Source organism: Argentina anserina, chromosome 6 (assembly GCF_933775445.1).
Source record: "Argentina anserina chromosome 6, drPotAnse1.1, whole genome shotgun sequence".
Taxonomy (NCBI): domain Eukaryota; kingdom Viridiplantae; phylum Streptophyta; class Magnoliopsida; order Rosales; family Rosaceae; genus Argentina; species Argentina anserina.
In genome coordinates, this window is record NC_065877.1 from 15,133,761 (window position 1) to 15,158,859 (window position 25,099).

At 37.9% G+C, this 25,099-nt stretch overlaps 1 protein-coding gene across 1 annotated transcript; it reads right to left on the reverse strand.

Annotated features, from left to right (window-relative positions):
- Nucleotides 1-22,506: 22,506 nt before the first annotated feature.
- LOC126798074 (zinc finger protein WIP2) lies at nucleotides 22,507-24,917 on the reverse strand. The gene is made up of 2 exons (XM_050524907.1): nucleotides 24,154-24,917; nucleotides 22,507-23,099 (listed from the first exon to the last, which is right to left on the reverse strand). The coding sequence occupies exons 1-2, from the start codon at nucleotides 24,853-24,855 to the stop codon at nucleotides 22,671-22,673; spliced, it is 1,131 nt and encodes a 376-aa protein (XP_050380864.1). The 5' UTR covers nucleotides 24,856-24,917; the 3' UTR covers nucleotides 22,507-22,670.
- Between the last annotated feature and the right edge of the window lie 182 nt (nucleotides 24,918-25,099).

Sequence of the window (25,099 nt, forward strand, 5' to 3'; positions counted from 1 at the left end):
GGATTGAAAATGACCCAGATCAATTGTAAGATCGAAAACTCCACTATATACCAGGTCGGGCTCTTGGTATGGTTCTTCAACTTGATCCCATGATATGAGGTCTCTCATCGTCGTGTCTTGCAAGTGTTCTAGCATCGTACACATTCCTATGTGATATCACATTAGCTATCTTCCAAGTCTCACCCACCTTCGGATCATCTTCGTAGAACACTTGTTTTGCCGTGATCGCAAGAAAAAAAGGGGAATCCTCAAACCAACTACTATTTGTATCAACTGATAACAAGTCGTGATCTAGCTTAATGCTCCCACTCTTATCAGGGTCAATGTCATACCACTTAAACTTGAACAACACAACCGGCATCCGGTCTGTGTATAATAGTTCGACCACATATTGAAGGATCCCGTAGTACTTGGTAGTTTCTGTCTCTACCATGAATCCACAATTTTGGGTCTGCAAGTATCGATCTATATTCCATGATATAAACTTGATCTCATTCACATAACACGCTGAATAAATATTGTGTCATTACGGTCTTCTAGCCAGATTGAGGGTTTTAAGTAATGATGTCCACCTCTTTCAAGCCCTACAACCTATAAGATTGATGATATTTATGTAAGGTAGATTGTACGATTTAGAGAAAACAAAGAAAAAACCTCTTATGCATACCCAATCAAGGAAATAAGGATGAAAATTAATCCTACGTGACTTCTCATCGAAGTCTGGGTTCTCTTGCTTATAGAGATTTTCATGTTCAATCATGTACTGTCTGACTTCTTCACATTCGAGCAAAACTTGCCAGTGAGCCTCAAAAATCTCTTATTCAGTTAACCTAGTACGAGAGATGCACTGATCCAGACACATGAGGTCAGAAATAACAGAAATATCATACTTCTTGGAAGCATTAGTGTTGTCTATTTCATTACAACATTCAGCAACCTCCAGGTATAAATTGCAGTACGTCACTGACTCTTAAGTAATATATCTCTCAGAAATACAATCATCTTGGTATCGTCTATTATTAACCGATTTTTTATATGTTCCAAGTTGCCTGCAAAAGGAAATATTAGTACATTACATGAGATATTTAGTATATTACATGAAACTCTTCAAAATTAGCACCATACCATTACATGGGAAACATCCAGGTAAAATGCACATGACATGTTAGCAAGACTTGTTCCAAAAGGGGAACCATGATTTTAAAGAAATGTGGAGGAAAAATCGTCTCCAGATTACATAGAATCATGACTATCTCATCTTCCATTAGCCGGACAGTCTCTTTTTTCAACTCTCTGGCACATAATTTCTGAAACCATATGGATAGTGCTATTAAAGGCTTGATGATGTTCAATGGTAAGTACTCACGGATAACTATTGGAAGAAGACGTTGAAGCATTAGATGGCAGTTATGTGTCTTTAATCCGTGAAACTTTTTGTCACGTAAGTTAACCTTACTCCTTAAACTCCCAACATAACCATAACGGTACATCACATCACGAAACCATTCAAATACCTCTATTTTAAATTCCAGCTTCACCAAGAATGGCGCATGAGAAAGTTTTCCATTGCTCATTTACCACTGATTTTGCCGCACCATCCTTTTTTTTAAGCGGCACGAGCTTTTGGATCATCTTTATACTTTCCTTCAATACTAAGAGTTGTTCCAATGATATTGTCAAATACGTTCCTTTCAATGTGCATGACATCAAAACAATATCTCACTCGAATAAATTTCTAAGAATGCAGCTTTCAAAACATGCACTTGTTAGTCCAACATACTCTATTGTTTGGATTATAAGGGACCTTGAACTTTTCGTGCAACCTAAGCATATGGTACTCGTGACTGTTAATTTTTGCTAGAATTTCCTCTCCGGACAAAGAAGGGGGTCTTGGCCTAAACTCACACTCTCCGTTACATGCCTGACCAGCGGACCGCCAATGGTGGTCTTGTGGTAGCCATCTGCGGTTTCCCCAAGATACAACAGGGTTTGAGCTTCCGCTAAAAGCCTGTCATACTTCTGATAATCATCATCTATGACATTATTGAAAAGTAGGGTCACCATCATCACTATTATCTTCACTGGCACCCGCCTCGTATCCAACATAATAAGGAAAACCATCATGCATAATGTCCATTATGGGGTCCATGGAAGGACCATCACCACCGCTAGAAAACGCCCTTCACTCTAGGAACTGTCTTCGAAGCTCGGTAATTCTCGATTCATTTGATACTTCAGCATGTTTGTCCCATATTGTATAATTAGGCCACATATCGTAATGAGACAAGTGTGAATATATGACTTCACAAGTAACTAGATCTTGATTGTTACGACACACATTGCACGAACAATAGTAATAGGTCTTCCCATTCGCTGTATCTCTAACACAGTTCATGAAATGAAAAATCTCATTATGGTATCTTGGATCACCACGATTGTACTGCATCCAACTCTTATCCAAATTTTATGCTGACATAAATAGTAAATATGCACATAGTTAGCAAACAATACAATATACATAATGCTTCTCCATGTTCATTTTCACCTTATGCCTCTTACCTTCATATATTTTGTTTTCAATTTTTGGTAAATTTCGGCAGCATCTCCCTACAGTTCCCCAAGTGCACAAATATCTAAACCTAGTTCGCACTCGAGGAATAGTATAGGGAGTTCCTATCAAAATCAATACCTAAAACCGAAAATAAAATCACATGAAGTGCAAGGTCACTCAACAAATTCATGTTTTCTTCCAAACTGTCCAAAAATAGGACAATTCAAGAATCAAATGTCGTACAATTGATAACGGAAATTCTAAACTAAATGCAAACCGGTGTATTATTGTGAGATTTGATTCACTCTCACACATGTTTATCCATATAATAAACACATAAAAAATAAACAAACTGAAAAACAAGCACACATGAGCACATTAAAACACAAATCAACAATAATTATATTGTTTTTCAAATTGATAAACTCTTAATTTGAAATTTAAACGGCTAAATAAACCAAATTAATCTAAGATAAATTTCATGAGCACATTCGATTACTTTAATGTAATTGACTTCTAAATCAAGCAAAAATCGATCACATGAGCACATTAAGGCCTCTTAACTTATTCAAACACCTAAACACAGTTTACATAATATTTTAGCCAAATTTGAGAAGATTATGAACTAAATCCTTTACATCCAATACATATTGAGCAACAAAACACTAATTCTAACACAAACTAAGTGACCCAACACTAAAACTAACTCAAAATCACAATCTAAACTCTTACCCACACCACCAATATCCTATAATTTCTAATTTAATATAAAAGTAGTTCAACCTTAATCTAGAATATTATGGGACAATAAGGACGAAGGAAGAGATGGAATTTATACTAACCTCCTTACAAATCAATGAAAAATGAGAAGTACAAGCTTCAAATCCCAAAAATTGAAATTTTCACTCCATGAACAATATCTCGAACTCTGTAATACCCTAGAAATTAGAAATTAATTTCTAAAGACTTTGCAGAGATTTTCATGTCAGTCATAGTCCAATTTCATTGTATGAGGATGAAAGCAAAAGCATTTGGGCGACTTATTGCTCGGAAACGTTTACTTTTAAAGGGGTTAAGAGTTGACTTTTTATTCGTTGGGAATCTCAGAAAGCTTCATTCACGAAAGTGATAGAGCTCGTCGATACGATTTCGTAAACACACGGCACACGTATTTTGGAAGTCATACGAAGAAGTTATAATCAGCGAAAGTTTTCGGGTTTTGGAAGGGTTGAGTATAAAATAGAAATTTTCCACTCGGGTTTCGTTATTTTTTTTAAAAAAATTATTTTTTCCTTCCCCTCTGTTCCGCGCGTGCCTCCTTTAGTATCAAAATTTTCCTTTTGACTCGATCTGAACTTGGCCGACCTAACCCGGGTTTTCCGGCAAGCTCCAGCAGTTCTAGACAACGGGGCCAGTTCAGATCTCTTCGTCTCAGCCTTGCGCACCTCCCTGTGGTGGTGGTTTGCTCCAGTTCCCATCGAGTTGTGCGAATCGAATGCTCGATGGTGACCCGACTACCTGGTTATGATTCCAGCGATCTTTGGCAGCGCTATTGACCCAGAACGGTGCCCCTCCCCCTTGCAACCGCATCTGTAGTACTGGTTTGACGCACTTTGATCTAGAATTTGTAGATCAAATATCATGGTTCCCAGCAGCTGTTTGGTTTTGTTCTAACCATTTCCAGCAGTGTCTCGACGTGGAACTAGTCAGTTTGTCAAGTCATCTTCCTCCTAATCACGACCATGTAACCGTTGAAGCTTGGTGTGAAGGGTGGAGTGTTCAACTTGGAAGTTCTTGGTCACGGGAATATGTGGGCTGCTCCGGTCATTTCGAGAGCTTCCTCAAGTATTAAAACCGATTCTTAGGCATTAAATGTTGTGCTTGTTGAGTTTAATTGTTGGGAGGTTGAAAATGTTTAAGAGAAGCGTGTGGAAAGCCTTAGACAATCCCATAGTGTGGCTTGCAGCGGTGCTACGGACTTGTTGCAGATCCTTTGATGTCTCTAGTGCCTCATACTCATCGATACGAGCATTTTGATATGAAATTTGTAGCTTTTGGTTATTGTATGAACATGTTTGAGTTTTAAATTGTTCAATTGTCTATTCTTTGGAGTCTAGACCTTGAGATGTGGTGTAGGCAGGTATTATTGAACTATCGGAATTTCTTGATGACCTTGAAAGGTCTTGGAGGAAGAATTGCCTCAAGGGACAAGTCTTCGGGTTGGATTTAGAGGTTATAATCCAAGTAAGTCAATTCGGTTCCAATTATGATTAAGTTGGGATATGGGTATCTAAGGTGGTCAATCTGTGTACTTCGATAGGGACTCATTATGTTTGCGACATAGTAACCTTTGGGGTAGTTAGAGACATTAATAAGTCTCAAGTGGAGTTATGCCTCGAGTGGCTTAATTTCGAATTTTGGTTTTAGGGAAGGAAGTGAAATCATAATATTTGTTATTGTATTGTAAGTTTATTGAGTGGTGACCTTGTTATGATCTAGGTGCATGATGTTTGCTATGGAGTGGGTTGCGGTGTTTAGTGCCTTCTTTTTATAATGAGAGAAGACACCCACAAGTTTTAATTTGAGTTGTTAACGTAGTCCATGCATCATTAAAATGTAAAAAAATTCTAGAAATATGTTTGTTTTAAATTACGTGAACTTGATTGTTTACAGTTTATGGATAAGTAAAATAGTTTTTTTTATAAATAAAACGATTTTTAAAAGGTTTTGTGATGATGGATTATGTTTATTGGTTGAGAATGATAAAATTGGCTTATGCATGTTGATATTGATATGATATAGTCAAATTATATATGGATATTAAATGGTAATAATAATATACATATATACTTTGCTATATTATAAGTTATATATTTGAATGTGTTTTTATGTTAATATGGAGGAATGGATCGGAAGGGAAGAAAATGTACCTTCCGATAAATTGGTTTATTGAATGTGGATATTTGATAATGTTGGCGGAAGTGAAGAAAATGTACCTTCCGGTGATCTGGTTTATTAGTATGATGTTATATTGTGTTGTTTTGGAGTCACTTGGATTTTGGTATAATATTATCATGGTTAGATTGATTATATTGTACGTGTTGTTTAACATAAGAGTTGTGTTAAATGTTTTTTGTTCAACTGACCTGGTGATATTGGCAATTAAATCGGGAACCAAGCCTTTGGCCGGGTGATTGGTTACGATAAGTTAGAACTCTAGTCTGTTTGCCGATGCACGGCAAAAGGGGTAACCTAGTGGGGTTATCTAGGTCTCATGAGTGCATGTTTTTAAAAGGAAATTTAATTACGATATGTTTTTGTTGGTTGTTGAGTTGTTAAATTCTCAAGTTATGATTTTTTCGTGCATGTTCCTTTGAGAAAGGGATATGGACTTTTTAATGAAACTAAAGTGTGAGTTGTTTCTTAATTTCATGATTTTGAGTTACGTTGTTGGTTTTTCTCGTTCATTTCATTTTGTTGTATATTAAAGTGAGTTCATAAACTATGTTTTTACGTATAAACCATTAATCTTTATCATGCATTTATGCGTGTGTTATGTGGAATTTAAATGTCGTTTCTTATATATATTATAAGCATGTTATTCTTGAATCAAGTTTACTCATACGAGCTTTAAAAACTTAGCAGGTTTATTTGTTTACATCCTGGTGCACCAATCCATGATGTAGGGTTTTATGTGCAGGTAAGGGTATTCAGGTTCGCATCATGAGAGATTAGAGAAGTTGTGTACAATAATGTAAGAGTAATATTTGAAGTTAATTCGAATTATCATGTTTTCGAATTTGAATTTTATTATTCAAAATTCAGAGCGTGACAAGCTCAGCTCGCATATGCAGTAGTTTAGATCCAGAAATGTTTTGTCTTCAACATCAGCTGCTTTGCTATATATTTAAAAAATAATGTGATGAAAATTGGGTAAGTTCGTCGCCTCAACTTGAACTGAAGTGACGAAAATAATGTGTCGTCGTCTTAAACAACTGAAGCGACGACATTTTTCTTTTAGGACCTATGGCGAAACCTAATTTCGTCGCTTCAATATCTCTGTGGGGATGAAAAAAAGTCATGTCATCGCCCTGTGTGTCTGGCGTAGTGAGGTTGAACTGCTACAAGTATCTCTTAGGACCCGAATCAAATCACTTGTAACACACATAATAGAAGTGAGAGCGAGGTTGACAAACTTAAGCCTTAACGCTCATTCATCCATCAAAATTTAGTTTAGAGTAGTGCTAATTTTTACTTTGATCGCATTTAGTTTTAAGTGAATTGTGGTGTAACGGGTCCAAAATTTCGAGCTTAAAAACTCAAAATTCTAAAGTCGTTAAACACAAAATAATCTCAATAAATCGAAATCAATAAAATGTAACAGCGGATCAATTCTGAGTTCTCAATACAACTCAGACAACCAATTATTACAACCCAAATTTATAATTCATACATAAAATGGAAATGTAATAATCCTCACAAATCACTCACAAATCTCACAAATGAAATTCACTCAAATTCTCACACAAATCCACGCCAGAAATCTCACCACAACAGGATAAGAACGACTTCAAGCCTCTGTAGTCGTCACTCAACCCCCACTAATCAGCATCTGCAGAATTATCCCCTACACCATCGAATTGGTGCACCGGGATTGTAAACACAAACCCGGTAAGCTTATAGCTCGTATGAGTAAAATCAAAATATAATTCGCATATCAAAATATACGAAAGATCACAACAACACAAATATAAATGCCCCCATGAGCCAATGGTCAGCCCATCTGGTTGACCCAAAGAAATATGAAATATAAGCTCATGAGGAAATTAAGTAACCCTTCTGGTTACCCAATGCATTTATAATACGGGTACCAAGAACGCTGGTACACATCTGTTACCCCTCTCGTAATACACCGTTGATATTGGATAGCCACCCGCTACCCAACATCCAAAATACACCGAGTACCCATGAGCAGATAACCACCCGTTACCTCGCATGCAGTACTAAGGCAGACAGACTAGAGCTCTAACTGTATCGTAACTTTCGCCCGGCCAAAGGCTAGGTTTCGACTTGCCAAACACGTACAATAATCTCACATCATATTGTACCAAAAATCTGGTACGAAGACAATTCACATTTTAACAATCTCAATGTTAAAAATCACGTACAATAATCTCACATCATATTGTACAATTTCAAATCACATGCTCAATATAATCACAATAAAATCATGACAGTATATTATATAGCAAACTATATATATTCGTACTTATTTACCATTTATACAATATATATATAGTCCACTATATCTTATACATATCATATTTCACCACACATGCTCAATTCACAAACTTCCGTCATCAAAATGACTATTTTTAATGAATTAATAACAGTACGTAATTTAATGAACTATATATATATATATGTACTTGTTACCATTATACCGTATATATGTAGTCCACTAAATTATATACATGTTGTAATTCATTTGATAATCACACTTGCAAAAATGTTGAATCACCACGAGGGTAGATTCGTAATTCAGTGAGATTTTACTCACCTTATAGACTCGAGCGTAATTCCACAATTCCCGATGATAATTCATTTCCTTGATTTAGCGATCACCTTAAAAAGATAAGACAAGCATTTAGAATCGTTTCGTAAACCTTTAAATGCCGAGACAGTAATAATCGGTTACTGTTCAGCAATTTTCGGTTTTACGAAATTACTGTTCACTGTTACTATTCATGGTTACTGTACCAATATACGATTTTTACGTATTTATGTACGTATAAATATTATATACGTATTTCTGTACGTATAAATATTAATACGTATTTCTGTACGTGTAAATATTAATACGTATTTCTGTACGTATAAATATTAATACGTATTTCTGTACGTGTAAATATTAATACGTATTTCTGTACGTATAAATATTAATACGTATTTCTGTACGTATAAATATTAATACGTATTTCTGTACGTATACGTACGATTTAAATGTAAATACAAACTCAGTAAATAAAATTTACTAAATTACCCTTTTACAAATTACTTTTTACATTTACTGAAAGTAACTTATAATTACATTTACCGAAGGTAAAAATTAATTACATTTACCGTAGTAAATAAAATTTACATTTACATTTACCGTTACACAGTAAATTACCAAAATACCCTTTCAGTCAAAACTAATTACACCACCTCACACGGCGGCGCGTGTGGCACACGCGCCACCTCCGGCCGGCCGCGCGTGGGGCCCACGCACCGAGGCTAACCACGGAGTGTAGCACGCCACCGCTACCTCAAATCCTTCCTACTTTCTCCCCTCTCCTTCCCTCCGGCCTTAGGCCGCCCCTGCACCACCCCACACTTCCACACGCTCCTTCACGCGCCGCTTTAAGCGGCGGTGTTCAACACCTCCACCACTCCTCCGATCGCCACAAAACAACCAAAAACAACAACAAATCAATCACATAACCCATCTATACCAATCCTCACCTCGATCAGACATCTGGATCGTCAAAAACGAAGTTGGAGAGCTCGAGATGCCGGCGGCCTTGCAGTTGAGCAGCGGCGGTACCTATCGCGGTTTTTGATCGCCGATCTTGTCACCGGTGGCACTAGGGGTGAGGAGAGATGATGGTGATGCAGTCCCAAGCCTTGGTCTCACCGGTGGAGTGTTTGGGCGACGGAGAATCGCGAGGTTTCGGGTGAGAGGGAGAGGAAGAAAGTGACAGTGAGAGGGAGAGGGAAGAGTGATCAGTGAGAGGGAGAGGGAGAGAGCGATCGGTGAGAGGGAGAGGGATTCGGGGAGGGCACGATCGGTGAGGGCGAGAGAGAACCGAGTGAGGGAGAGGAATCAAGGAGAAGGAGAGAGGAAGAGAGAGAGAGAGAGAGAGGATGCGGCGGAAAAGAAAGGGTTTCCTGTTATGGAAACCCTAGTTACAAAAATTTCCTTTTTATACTAGTTTCCAAATCGGAAACTAACTTCCGACGTGAATAACTTTTACGTACGATGTCCGTTTCGAACGCGTCACATATCCACGAACTCGTATCAACGAGCTCTACAACTTCCGTGAAGAAGGTTTTCGAAACCGAGCAACGGATTAAAAGTCGATATAAACGTTCGGAAACGTAACATTTTTCGAATTAAACGTTCCGATAACGTATCCGTTACTCGTTTCCTATCGTCGTAACCAATCACATCCATTATAATTAAATTTCACAATTTTTTTAAAGAATTCAAATCCACTCAAATGTTGTTTGAAATTTAGGGTTATTACAATCTACCCCCCTTCAAGGAATTTCGTCCCGAAATTCAAGCTCACTCAACAAACAACTGTGGATATCTAGTCATCATGTCTGACTCTAGCTCCCAAGATGCATCACCCTCATCATGGTGACTCCACAACACCTTGACTAGTCCAACTTCTCTCCTCCGTAGCTTCTTTGTGGACCTATCCAGGATACGAACCGGCTCGACAACAAAAGTGGCATTTTCCTTCACTTCAATGGTGCTATGATCGATCACATGTGACTCATCTGGTACATACTTCCTCAGCATGGAAATGTGGAAGACGTTGTGTACGCCCGACATGCTAGTAGGCAAGGCTAGTCGATAAGCTAGTTCGCCCACCTTCTCAAGTATCTCAAAGGGTCCAACGTACCTCGGAGCCAACTTTCCCTTCTTGCCAAATCTCACTACACCCCTCATAGGCGAAACCTTCAAGAACACATGGTCACCGATCTCAAACTCCACATGTCTCCTCTTCAGGTCTGCATAACTCTTCTGTCTACTCTGAGCGGTCCGGATTCTATCCCGAATAATTGAGATCTTCTCAGTGGTTTCCTGAACTACCTACGGGCCCATCAGTGCCTCATCACCAACTTCGGCCCAACAGATCGGAGATCGACATGGTCTACCATAAAGTGCCTCATACGGTGCCATGCCAATGCTAGAATGGTAGCTGTTGTTGTAGGCAAACTCAATCAATCTCAAATGATCTTCCCAGCTACCTTTGAAATCCAGCACACATGCTCTCAACATGTCCTCCATCACCTGATTCACCCTTTCCGTCTGTCCATCCGTCTGAGGGTGAAAAGCTGTACTAATATCCAGGGTAGTGCCCATCGCCTTCTGCAAACCACCCCAGAACTTCGAAGTGAAACGTGCATCTCGATCAAAAACAATAGAAACTGGAGCACCATGAAGTCTCACTACCTCATCCACATATAGTTTCCCAAGCACGTCCACGGAGTACTTCATCGACACTGGAAGAAAGTGAGCCGACTTCGTCAACCGATCGACAATCACCCATATGACATCGTGACCCTTCTTCGATCTAGGCAATCCGGTCACAAAATCCATAGATATCTGCTCCCACTTCCAAATAGGGATAGTCAGTGGTTTCAACATGCCAGCTGGTCGTTGATATTCTGCTTTCACTTGCTGACATGTACGGCACTTTGATACAAACTCCGCTACATCTTTCTTCATACCGTTCCACCAGAATTGCCTGCATAAGTCATTGTACATCTTGGTGTTCCCTGGATGAACGGTATAACGTGATCGATGTGCCGTACGAAGGACCTCCTCCCGAAGATCATCACAATCTGGAACACACAATCTTGCCCCAAACCTCAACCCTCCATCGGGTCCAACTTTCCACTCAGAAGGGCACTCATCAAGCGTATCAACTACAAGATCCGCCAACTTAGCTCGTGAGAGTCTATCCCGCGCCTGACCCTGTATGATCCTCGTGATCAATGTGGGTTGCACTGTGACACTACCAAGGAAGACCCTTGGTTCTCCTCCCGATGGTGCCAAATCAAACTCTGATGCAGCTTCTAGCATGAACCATTCCTGGACCATAAGTGAAGCTACTACGCCTCTCGGTTTTCTGCTCAAGGCATTAGCCACCACATTTGCCTTCCCCGGGTGGTACTCTAATGTGAAGTCATAGTCCTTGAGGAGTTCCATCCATCTCCTCTGCCTCATATTCAGCTCCTTCTGTGAGAAAAAGTACTTCAAACTCTTATGATCTGAAAAGAGTTGAAATTTCTCACCATACAAGTAATGTCTCCAAATTTTCAGGGCAAATACAACTGCCGCAAGCTCTAGGTCGTGTGTCGGATAATTCTTCTCATGAATCTTCAACTGTCTCGAGCCATATGCAACGACTCCTCCATGCTGCATCAACACACAACCCAAACCCTGGAGTGAAGCATCACTGTAAATGACATAGCCACCACCACTAGAGGGAATCGTCAACACTGGAGTTGTGGTCAGTCTAGTCTTTAGTTTGTTGAATGCTTCATCACATGCATCCGTCCACACAAACGGAGTATCTTTCTTGGTCAACTTGGTCAATGAAGATGCGATACTAGAAAACCCCTCGATAAATCTCCTGTAGTACCCTGCCAAACCGAGGAAACTACGTATCTCTGTAGGGTTCTTTGGACGACTCCAACTCTTCACTGCCTCTACCTTTGCTGGGTCCACTAGTACTCCATCTTTTGAGACAACATGACCAAGGAATTTGACCTCTTATTTCCAGAACTCACACTTCTCTAGCTTGGCATACAGTCTCGCCTCCTTCAAGGTCTGCAACACTGTTCTCAGATGCACCACATGTTCTTCTTGTGTCTTGGAGTATATCAGAATGTCATCCACAAACACCACAACAAACTCATCCAAGTACGGGCTAAATACTTGGTTCATCAAACTCATAAAGACAGCTGGTGCATTCGTTAGACCAAATGGCATGACGACAAACTCATAATGTCCATACCGGGTCCTGAAGGCTGTCTTCGATATATCTTCTTCCTTCACTCTGAGTTGATGATAACCGGATCTCAAATCAATCTTAGAGAACACAGTAGCACCTTTGAGCTGATCGAACAAGTCGTCAATCCTAGGTAAGGGATACCTATTCTTGATGGTCACCTTGTTCAGCTCTCTGTAGTCCACACATAACCGCAGAGAACCATCTTTCTTCTTTACGAACAAGACAGGTGCTCCCCAAGGTGAAACACTAGGTCTAATGAACCATTGGTCTAATAGCTCATCAATCTGCACCTTCAACTCCTTAAGTTCATTCTGCCCCATTCTATATGGCGCCTTTGACACAGGTGCTGTACCGGGTACTACATCAATGCAGAAATCTACCACTCTTCGAGGTGGTAGCCCCGGTATCTCTTGGAATACTTCACCAAACTCAGATACTACCACAATGTCTGCGATAGATACTTTCTGATCCACTGACTCCACATATGAGTTTGGCAAACCCTTACTATTCATGGTTACTGTACCAATATACGATTTTTACGTATTTCTGTACGTATAAATATTATATACGTATTTCTGTACGTATAAATATTAATACGTATTTCTGTACGTGTAAATATTAATACGTATTTCTGTACGTATAAATATTAATACGTATTTCTGTACGTATAAATATTAATACGTATTTCTGTACGTATACGTACGATTTAAATGTAAATACAAACTCAGTAAATAAAATTTACTAAATTACCCTTTTACAAATTACTTTTTACATTTACTGAAAGTAATTTATAATTACATTTACCGAAGGTAAAAATTAATTACATTTACCGTAGTAAATAAAATTTACATTTACATTTACCGTTACACAGTAAATTACCAAAATACCCTTTCAGTCAAAACTAATTACACCACCTCACACGGCGGCGCGTGTGGCACACGCGCCACCTCCGGCCGGCCGCGCGTGGGGCCCACGCGCCGAGGCTAACCACGGCGCGTAGCACGCCACCGCTACCTCAAATCCTTCCTACTTTCTCCCCTCTCCTTCCCTCCGGCCTTAGGCCGCCCCTGCACCACCCCACACTTCCACACGCTCCTTCACGCGCCGCTTTAAGCGGCGGTGTTCAACACCTCCACCACTCCTCCGATCGCCACAAAACAACCAAAAACAACAACAAATCAATCACATAACCCATCTATACCAATCCTCACCTCGATCAGACATCTGGATCGTCAAAAACGAAGTTGGAGAGCTCGAGATGCCGGCGGCCTTGCAGTTGAGCAGCGGCGGTACCTATCGCGGTTTTTGATCGTCGATCTTGTCACCGGTGGCACTAGGGGTGAGGAGAGATGATGGTGATGCAGTCCCAAGCCTTGGTCTCACCGGTGGAGCGTTTGGGCGACGGAGAATCGCGAGGTTTCGGGTGAGAGGGAGAGGAAGAAAGTGACAGTGAGAGGGAGAGGGAAGAGTGATCAGTGAGAGGGAGAGGGAGAGAGCGATCGGTGAGAGGGAGAGGGATTCGGGGAGGGCACGATCGGTGAGGGCGAGAGAGAACCGAGTGAGGGAGAGGAATCGAGGAGAAGGAGAGAGGAAGAGAGAGAGAGAGAGAGAGAGAGAGGATGCGGCGGAAAAGAAAGGGTTTCCTGTTATGGAAACCCTAGTTACAAAAATTTCCTTTTTATACTAGTTTCCAAATCGGAAACTAACTTCCGACGTGAATAACTTTTACGTACGATGTCCGTTTCGAACGCGTCACATATCCACGAACTCGTATCAACGAGCTCTACAACTTCCGTGAAGAAGGTTTTCGAAACCGAGCAACGGATTAAAAGTCGATATAAACGTTCGGAAACGTAACGTTTTTCGAATTAAACGTTCCGATAACGTATCCGTTACTCGTTTCCTATCGTCGTAACCAATCACATCCATTATAATTAAATTTCACAATTTTTTTAAAGAATTCAAATCCACTCAAATGTTGTTTGAAATTTAGGGTTATTACATGTGGTTTTCTAGCTACGATCCATACTATATGATACAATTACTTTATAACTAACTGAACCAAAATTGCAATTTAATTGACCAATTTTACATCATTAACAACACAATTATCACATTTGTCATACCAACTTACGATATCAATAACAATTTGTTTTATAATCTTATAAAATGTCGTTGTAGGTGGAGTAGTATAGGACAATCATTGAAGTAAGATTATGACCTAACAGGAGGATTCGACATCTTAGATTGGTTTTGAACTTTGGTGTTATCCAAACATGTTATATGAGTCACGAGTCATGAATGACAAAAATTTGAGAAAGATACTAGTTGAAGCTAAAGCTAGTTGTTGCTTAATCTTTGATCTCTCCTATTGATGTAGAGAAAGTATGGTTTATAATTGGATTTCCCAAAGTTACTTCAGGGAAAGAGTATGGGAAAGAAGGAGATAAAAGGTCCCTTCACCAAAAGCAAAAGAGAGAAAAGCAATCCACTCGCTGAAAGAAAGAAAAGGAATACAAAAATAAATTAGATGATGTTTATACAATAATGCTGATCGATCTTCATTAGTTACCAACTATATTAGTTAGCTGTGCAAGAGTAACAAAAGGGTATAGATCTTTTTTTTATATACGAAAAGGGTATAGATCTTTGAATCATGAAGAAATGACATACTAATAAGCTTTGGCTATATTTCTCTTAATATTTTGTATCATGTTGCCTTAAACATACTCCCAGAAGAAAGAAGATACAAAAAAAGGGTGCCTGAAAGGCTTCAACATGCCTTAAAGGCAAGCGCCTCATGAACCCAGAGCCCGCAATTTTGTTCGGACCAAACAGAAGGGTGCTTTGCTGCCTTTGCAATCAAATTTAACAAAGTATTTGCTTTGTTGGGAAGTATATATAACAAAACTGGAGATTTCTTTTCGATGAATAACATAATTGTTTTTTTTTTTGTTAAAGATGAATAATTGAATGAATGAGAATGTTAGCACTTCACATGCACAAATTAAGCTGCAAAATGCCCCTATAAATACTGACACGAAGGGATTTTAAATAGATTGAGCGCTATTGTGATTGAGAAGTATGGGCTGGTTCTAAAATTTTATGAAAGTCATAAATGCCTGTATGGTTGATCTGATTATTCTGATATGTCCCTAGCTAGCAGGCATATACTGCTACGCAATATAGGGAAATAATCAATATCTATAGGCTAGGGAAAGGAAGAGTTAAGGCTTTTACTATAGGATGTTTATTTTTTGGTGAAGAGAGGACGATATGCCTTTAATTGATCATATCATCATATGTGAAACAACTCAAACAAACTGAGAACTGTTAGATAAAATTTATTTATTGCAAACAAAACGGAACCACCTCATGCAGGAGGGGCCTTTCATGCAACAGAACTACCAGCATAACCATCATCATTGCCTCCAAAATTAACACATCTAATATTAACATTTGGTAAGATGTTGCGGATCGGACCCTTCAAACAGCAAGGTGGTTCCGCCCTTAAAAGGAAAGTCGGTTATGTAGACCGAGAAGAAGATCGAGCGGCTTCATACATGGATGCCGCCTCTAGCATTGAGGTCAGACCACCATGGCATGCGGAATCACCAGAGCACGGCAAAATATGAGGAGCCGCGCGATAATAAGAACCCCGTTAAAGTCTCGACGTTGGCCAAAGCACAAGAGAAAACGAGATCGATGGAGCTCGTTCTTGAACCTGCTGGAACCTCACTCGATCGTCCAACACGGTCAGAAGTGACGCCGCGGATCCATGGTATATATCATGCTGTTTGTTAGTGAGCTAGGAGGGGTCCTGCCAGGACCGAGGAAGGAACTTGTATCCAGATCAGTATATTTGTACTCTTTCATAATCTGCGTACGTAGTAACTACTAATCTCCCAATTGTTTAATCATTAGGGTACCTTTGATCTTCCTCATTTTATTAGGGTAGGATCGGATGAAACAAAATCATGTATGTATAATACTCAAACATGATCACTTTCACTTTCCTATCTTGTGTCTCAAGCAAAAAGGACCTAGACTGTCACTCAATATCTGTGTGTTATATACTTATATTGAAGTTCAAGTATGCTTTCTTTCTTCTCCCTGAAGATTTGATTTCTCTATATTCTCCATACATGGATGACTGATCTCCTATACCTACAACTTGCCCGGAGAATCTTCAAATATTAAAGCAAGAAAACTTTAGCTGCAGAAAATGGAAATAAAAGCAGGAGGCATATGCATGGATAATGATCAGGAGAAAAAAAAAAGAGAGAAGCTATATATCTAGGTATAGTCCAAAAGAAGATTTTTGTTTCATCGTGTTCTGTTTATTTTTATAAGAAGAGATGGTATTTTTGTTTTTCTTTTCAAAAGTGATTATGGGGTCAAGTTTATTTTTACCTTTTTTTTTCTTTTTCCCTTTAGTCATTGGGGCCTCTCAAACCAAAGTTGTCACGTACCTTAATTAGAGGATCAAAAGCAGCTTAGATCTGCCTTCAAATGGCTGGTTCCTAAATTTGAAGGGCCACAAATATTCAGGATTATGGCTATCTATCAAACAAGTTTATTATAAACTTTTCAGTAAAGATCAATTTACACCAATAAATATTAGAAAGCATCACCTTGAGTACCCACTATGACTTACATGCATGGATCGTAAAGGAGATCCATCAACGTACTAATTTGATTCTGTATTGATTTTAATTTTTAACTTTTAGCTAGTGGGGTTTAATTCTGTTTTTTTTTAATAAAAGAGTCTTATTACATAAAGGACTCATATCGCATAATAGCTGTTGCTTCACTTACGATTCGGTGCTATGAATAATTTTCTTTCTTTTTTTGAGAAGATTAAACCTAGCTAGGCTACCTAGCATGAGACTACAAATGTAGTCTGTACTGATGATTTCACTTATTACTGATGATTCCATGTGAAAGCTCAATCCATGGAACCCTACCCTCCTTGCAGATCTATTGAAGTAAGTCCCCGTTTGTACTGTTTCACTTTTAAAAAATCAGCTTTTATTGATACTTTTAAATTTAATAATGTTTGGTAAATTTAAAATAAAACAAAACAAAACTCACTGGAAACCGTTTTTAGAAGGTATTGCCACTAAACACAATGAAAATAAAAATTTATGCATTAACGACATTATTAAAAATAATAGGGTAAATTCCTCATATGATACCTGATGTTTAGCTACTTGGACAATTTGGTACCTGATGTATGAAAACGGACAATTTGGTACCTAAAGTTATCAAATTTAGACCATTTTGGTATTTATGTCAATTTTAACCATATTTTCAGGGTTATTTCCGTCATCATATCTCTACTTTATTTCATTTTTTCATAATACCTCCAAATTGCCTCTAAATTATCACTAAAATTTTGATAACTCATCCACTTAGTATATGTGATGATTTACGCAAGGTTTAAAATATCGGTATTGGGGGATATATCATTTTTTTTAAAGGGAGATATATAGGAGATATTGGAAAAATAATATTGTTCCTCTTCTGAAATTATTTATTTATTTATTATTGAATTACATACAAACAAATACAATTATTAATTTTATCTAGTATCCAAAAGAGGCTCTAGGTAATCGTTTTCATTGATCACATTATCCTTTGCTCGTTTATCACATAGTCGTAACTTCATATTGTAGTAGCAGTATATAGTTTTTCCAACTTCATGAGACTACATTGTGACTCTTTATTTTGGATTCCCTCAAGATCAAGGAGAGCACTGGTCACTGATATGACTTGACTTTTAAGAGTTAAGACTTGAACTTTCACTCATCATCTCGATATCTTTTACGAAAAATTAAAAATTAGCCGATTGAAGGACTACTCTTCTAGTCTTATTTTTTTATATCCCTCGAGGTGATTAATTAATCAAAAACTGCAGGTCAAGAAGAGTCCGACACATCCTCAAATTGAGTTAAATTTTTGAAGTGAAAGTTTTTAGATATTTCTCTAAAATATCGAAGATATATCAGATATATCGTAAATATCAGAGATATTTTATGTTATCGGAGAAATATCGCAGATACGGAAAAAAAATAAGATATTTACCCCTAAGACATATCGTCTTTTGAAAAATGGAGACATTGGAGGATATATCGGAAATATCGGAGAGATTTTGTACCTTGGATTTACGTATATAAGTTTTCATAATGTAGCTATAAATCTAAATTAATTTTAATTATAAGTAATTTAAAAAATATATTATAATAAAAAATTATAATTGCATAAAGACAATTTATTTCTTTTGTATAAAATAATTAGGATATAATAATTATATTAAGAAAAAAACTGTATTTTCGATATATGCAAAGTAGATGCTAAGTGGAGTAGATATATCAATTTAATTATCTCCAAAAAGAGGCAATTATAGGAAGAAATGAAGAAAAATGTGAATTTAATGAGTTTAGGGATAGAATGACGAAAATAACCCTAAAAATATTATCAAAATTGATAGAGGTACCAAAATGGCTTACAAATGAGAACTTCAGATACCAAATCATCCATTTTTATACATCAAGTACCAAATTGTCCAAGTAGCCATACTTTAAGTACCATATGAGTAATTAATTTAACAAAATTATTTATTTAATTCACAACATATTATTGTCACAACGGAGACGCAGCAGCCCTAAGTACGTACCTTTTGATTACCAACAAAGTTTTCAAAGGCTAGGATAGGGGCCTACTCTTGTGTGGTTTGCAGTTCATTTTTTTTTTTTATCAAAACACCATATAGTTCAACTAAAGTGGATGCATGAGAATGAGACATTTTTTTTTTCCAACTATCAATAATTTGATTTGTGAGGAGAGGATCCGATATCCGATATCCCTATCCTGTCTGGTAATTGTCCAATACAAAATTACCAGAGAAATGACCTAAAGTTTGTTCCCTCTGATGACCCTCTGTTCTAGCTAGCTCTCTCACCGACAGTAAGTCATGTATGTATAAAATAATGTAAAAATTAGAGAGTTATATATGAGTTACTATTTACTAAACATTCAGTCTGATTAGGCAGGCAAGAAAGAGTGCCATAAAATTATAATATGGCAAGAAAATTAGTGATTCGAGCCAAGGGAGACAATGCTGTCGCTTCTGTATTGAAATGTGAATACAAAGGCTATGAAATAAAACATAGATCGATAGAAATAAAGAAAAGAATATACACATATATTCTCGTGTAAGGATATTGCTTGGTCTCCTTCTTGAGGCCTTGGTACGTAACAGTATCCTGGAGACAAGATTACAAGTAAAATCACAATTTTGGGAATAGAGAAGAAGAGCAAAAAGAAAATGATCGATCGAGTACGTCTTGGGATTTTGACAAGAGAGATCAAGAGAAAGAGAAGGGGAGTGATCGATCGAGTGTGAGAGGATGGGTAAAAAGAAAAACAAGAGGGTATTATATTGTACGGCTCCATCGAAGATCGATCAGTAGTACTTCAGTACTCTACTTGCATTTTGCTTTCTAGTGATATTCACTTTTGCATAGTACTCCCTCACAGTGGTGGTATTCTGGCATACTATGGATGATCGATCGATGACTTCGAACTTGGAAGGAAGAAACAAAGGCTATAGTACTCGTAATCCTGACTCCCATGTTGAATACTTCGACTCATGCAGAGAGAGAAAGAGAGAGAGAGAGAGAGAGAGATGGCCCAGAACCAAGCAAAAGGGTTGGAAACTAATAAATGAGAGGAGGAGGTAGGGTTTTGTTTTAAACCAACAAGTCGGTAGGAACTTGAATGTGATCGATCAACAATCAATATGCTGCTGATTGAACCAGTTTCTCTCAACATAGAGACTTCTGGTTCAAATGCAGGCGTGTCTGTTTGAAGTTTGAACGCATAGTTTGATCGTCGATCAATTATCTGGTAGTAGTAAGTAATAATTTGCATTATTAGCAAATACCGCAGTCCCACACGCATAGTTATAGCATCGATCATCGTAGACACTTATGTGCAAGTGGTTGATTAAGACAAAGTGATAAATCATTCAGTCACATGTATGTATATATATATATATGTATGTATGCATGTATGTGTGTGTGTGTCATGGTCTCATGGATGGACTGTACTATTTATGAATTTTACTGTTCTGGGTTCATGCATGGAGGTATTTAGTATTCAGTATTCACCAGGCCAGCCATGCCAGTTGCAGCTGCAGCTATCAAAGTGTTGCAGGCAAAATTTTAAAGAATCCCTTGAGGAAGAGAGAGAGAGAGAGATGTGGTCAAAGTCATGTATAGGTTATTGAGAGGTCGTTTCAAGCTACAGTTAATCCACCAGAAAACAAGGTTTTGTATCACTGTACACCTACAGTATGAAGAAGTATCAGTAATTCAGTATCTGTTTGCTATTTACAACAACCCGGGCTCCACCCGACTGAAAATGTTGCGTTCTCTGCCCTATCCCCGACCTTTTACCCATGCCACCCTCGATCTCTCTTTCTTTACAAAGCTGCCAACAAGATCCATATATCCCTCAATATTTCCTGTAAAACTAGCTATATATACGGCTATCATGTATCATTTTCAATTTTTCATATATCATTTTCTTTTGTTCTCTCTCTCTCTCTCTCTATTATGTATTTCTCTTTAATTATGATGTATACATATTTCATTATTTTGAACCGTAGTATCTGTCTCGCTCTGCCTCGCTAAAAGCTAAGCTAATCATTTGCTTTGAATTTCCCAAGCAATAGTGAATCTTAAAGGGTATATGTTCCATCATCAACAAACAATTCCACTAACAGATTAAAGCAAAGCAAAATTAATAAAGCCGGGGCATCGTATATATGCAGATAGCCTAGCCCCAACAAAAAAGCTTATTCATAATGTTATTTGCAGCTGATGATGATGAAAAGCCTATCTCAACAACATCTACATCGATCTGGAATAAAATATACCCAACCTTGTCTTAACTTTTTCCCTTTCCATTGCCACGATTCAGACATATATGAACTCCATCTCGTTATCCCTAAAGGATTTAAACGATAAATCAGAATTTATACGTCCTGAAATGTAGGTAGCCTTATATGATCTATAAATATCTTAGTTTCGATCACATTTTCAATTCAAGTTTTACTTTCAAACGTTTTAGAAATATACAGATATCCATAATCTAACGAGTTATGTGTGTGATAATTTAATTTACATCCCTGTGTTAATTGATGAACAACAGAACAAGTACTATTCGAGGAATCATATAAGGTAAAATTGAATTATTAAAGACAAAATCCTAACTCAAACTCCAGTATCCGTGCGCATGTTATTATCTCTAAACGTTGGAGAATAGGAGGTCGTCTTATTTCAAAGATTCGTCTCTTCTCATTGACCATATCATTTCTTATTTCTCTCTCCCACTCTCAAACACATAACAAGACTTATGATGCATCATGGATCTCAAATACACTGTGACTGTGCAGTATGTGACATGGCTATCTGACTTGTTGATTACTTAACTATGTGATTAATGTTACATAAGAATTGATCGATCGATCTTCGATATTAATTAAATTACGTACTGAAGGATGAGTTCCACTCTACCTTTTCAGAAATATATCAGAATAAATTGTTCTTTACCTCATTTTGAAGTGATAAAATGAGATGAAAACAAACGAATGAAACTTCAAACTAATTAATCACATCATTCACATGCATGATGCATCACCACATTAAATATCCGAACGACATAATAACTACTTAAATTTTATCGAAACATGTCAATTTTAAAGAGCATATCAGTGTATATATAACATGCATCCTATATATATGCTTAAATTTACTAGCTATTTGCATAAGTTGATTTATTCAGTATATTTCACTGCTACCTGTGTGCAATTACGAACATATATGTTTTGTTTTGTTCTTTGGAGAAAAATTGATAAATATAGTACGTTACCCTCCACAAGTCAGACCGAGTTCTTCTGATTTTTTTGTTATCATGAATTCTAATCAAGGTTAAATTAAACAACGAAACAAATAAAGCAAGAATATCACATAATTAAGAAAAATTAGTAGGGCGATGGCATCATAAAAATAACAAATTAACTTGCATGCATGTAATGCATGTTTTTGGTTCTTAAAACCGAGAGAAGAACTACTTTTTGGAAAGATTGACAGAAAACAGGGAAGATAACAAATAGATAAATAAAGAAGAAAGTAGCGACTCTCCGAGTAAATGATGCTTACCTAGTTTTTACTCAGAAACCCATGGCTAGCTATGTCAATGTCTAGATGATTATATCCTCTTAGTACTAATAATTAACATTATTGCTGCCTTGATTATTAATCGTTATCTTGCTCAACTTCAGATGCAGGCTCATCATCTTCTTCAAACCCATCAATTCCATAAGCTGCATGTCCATTCCCAAAGGCCTTAATATGATCTTTGAGAGACCTCTTGTGCTTAAAATCAGAGCCACAAATGCAATACCAAAGCTTCCCACAATTCTTCTCGTGGGTTCTCCAATCTCCTCTCACTGCAAATGCCTTGCCACATTTTCTGCACATGAAAGGCTTGATTCCATGCTTCCTCTTGTAATGTGTTTGGAGGGTTCTAAAGTCTTTCAGTGGCTTCGCTCTTGGGTGATCGATGTTATTCCTGCAACCTGGTGTGCAACAATAGCAAGGAAGCCTAAGCATGCCTGTTGGTTGAGTTCCTCTTAGAGACTCGGGCCCTTTTCTGTATTGAGATCCATGCCCCCACATATGCATCTACAAGTATCGACACTATTAGACAACCTAATATTTATATATGCATCTACAAGTATCTACCACTGTTAGACAACCTAATATATATGTGCTAACTGTGATATGACCCAACATTGGATATATATCAAGCTATATTAGTAGAAGTTCCAACATATTGTCATTCAATCGTAAAACTACCTTTGAGAACAACGACATGTTTTCCTTTTCTCTAGAGGAATTGTGAAAATGTTTTTAAGCTAGAAAAATTACACATTTTCAAGCGAACCCATACAAGCCGAATTACTCAAAAAGATTAGTTAAATTACACCTTCATTTGGATATGAGCTGCTTATGTCAGGATTTCAAGTCTTTGAATTGAAAAGATCTGCCAGAAAAAGGAAGACAGATCGAATAAGATTTAGAAAACACTAGATGAAGAGAACGTTTGCAAGACTTTGTTGATTGAGAGGACGGAGTACTTGAGATATACTATGTATGGGGTTTTCATGACCAAGAACTGTTTTGAATGCAGACCGAATTGAACGACCTTATTTGATACTGGAATTGAATAATGCCATGACCGGTCTCTCCTCTCCTGTGAAAGACTGTAAGATTTTTAGCTCCTGCCAGTATGTATTTAGGATCGGAGCAGCACAGACTTCGAAGTACTAAAGGCATAAGGAACATTGCCTGTGTTGTTCAATCACTACCCACAGTTGAACTGAATCAGAAAAGATTTACTCGAACCCAATTCCCATAAACCATGCAAAAACAAAAGCAAAAAATGACGATGACGATGACGACGTTGATAAAATACTTTTCAGGAATTATGTGAACTAAAAAATAAATAAGATTAAAGATGAACAAGGATATTCAGAGGCCAGGACTCTAATCCAGCACAGGATGATATTCAGACAAGAAAATCAGAAACAAATAAAACAATGAGTAAACAGGAACCTCGTATAGAAGAAGAAGATAAGGGGATATGGGTATTGAGACCATGGTTTCATCCGCTATTGGGTTTCTAATCGTTATTGCTCCAAATTACAGATTAAAGATATATAATTGATTAGTTTACCTGCATGTTATTGTATCTGTTGAAGGTCTTGTAGCAGACAGGGCAAGAGAATTGAGTAGGACCAATGAGAATCTGTGAAGGAGTTGGGATCCAATACTGACCCTTGTTCAGAGAAGATCTGTTCATGGGGTACCCAGTAGAATCATCACCATGATCTCCATTTACAAGATCTTTGTCATGACTTGTGCTGATCTCTGAGGAAGAAGAAGCTGCAGAAAGCACAGATGCCATTTCAGCTGCACTAGGGCTTGGGAGTCCTATGTGAAGTGCAACAGTCACACTAGCCTCATCCTCTTCCTCTTGGTCTTCTTGGTTGTGTGGTTTGTTGATCTTGTCATCCACATCCATTTGATCAGTACTACAGGAGTAGTACTCGTGCTGGTGATGACGCGCTTGTTCGTGGTCTTCATGATACTTTGTTGGGCTTAAGCGGTTAAGGAGTGGGAGGGCTTCTCTGAGAGGTGGAGAAGGGGGTTGATGATGAGTAGTTTGGGTGGAGTAAAACGAAGAGTACTGGTTCTGGTTCTGATTGTAGTCGATATTGAAGAAGTTGTGAGCATAGGGAGGTAGAGGTTGTGGTTGTGCTTGCGGAGGCGGAGGAGGGTTTGAAATTAGAGGGTGTTCACGGTGGTGATGATGAAGGAGAGGGTTGAATTTGAAGAGACCTGTGAAGAAATTTGATGAGTAGGGGTACTCAGCCATGGTTAAAAGCTTGGTACTGTGAAAGAGGAGGGGAATAGTTTTGTTGGGTGAGGTTGCTTTTATAGAGAGAGAGAGAGAGAGAGAGAGAGAGAGAGAGAGTACAAGATGGCTGAAGGGAGTGGACGGAACAGAGTGAGTAGTAAAGGCAAGGGGAAAAGAGAGAAATAATAGAATCACCTACGGACCTACCGAGTGCTTTTTGTGCCCGTCTACTTCCCTGTTTTAGACCATACGCTCAATCAGT

Excerpts from the sequence above, each read along its gene's own strand:
- LOC126798074 (XM_050524907.1), bottom strand. The coding sequence starts at position 24,855 with ATGGCTGAGTACCCCTACTCATCAAATTTCTTCACAGGTCTCTTCAAA. Across the intron at positions 23,100-24,153 it reads ACAGATACAATAACATGCAG|ATGCATATGTGGGGGCATGG; the intron begins GTAAACTAATCA and ends CGATACTTGTAG.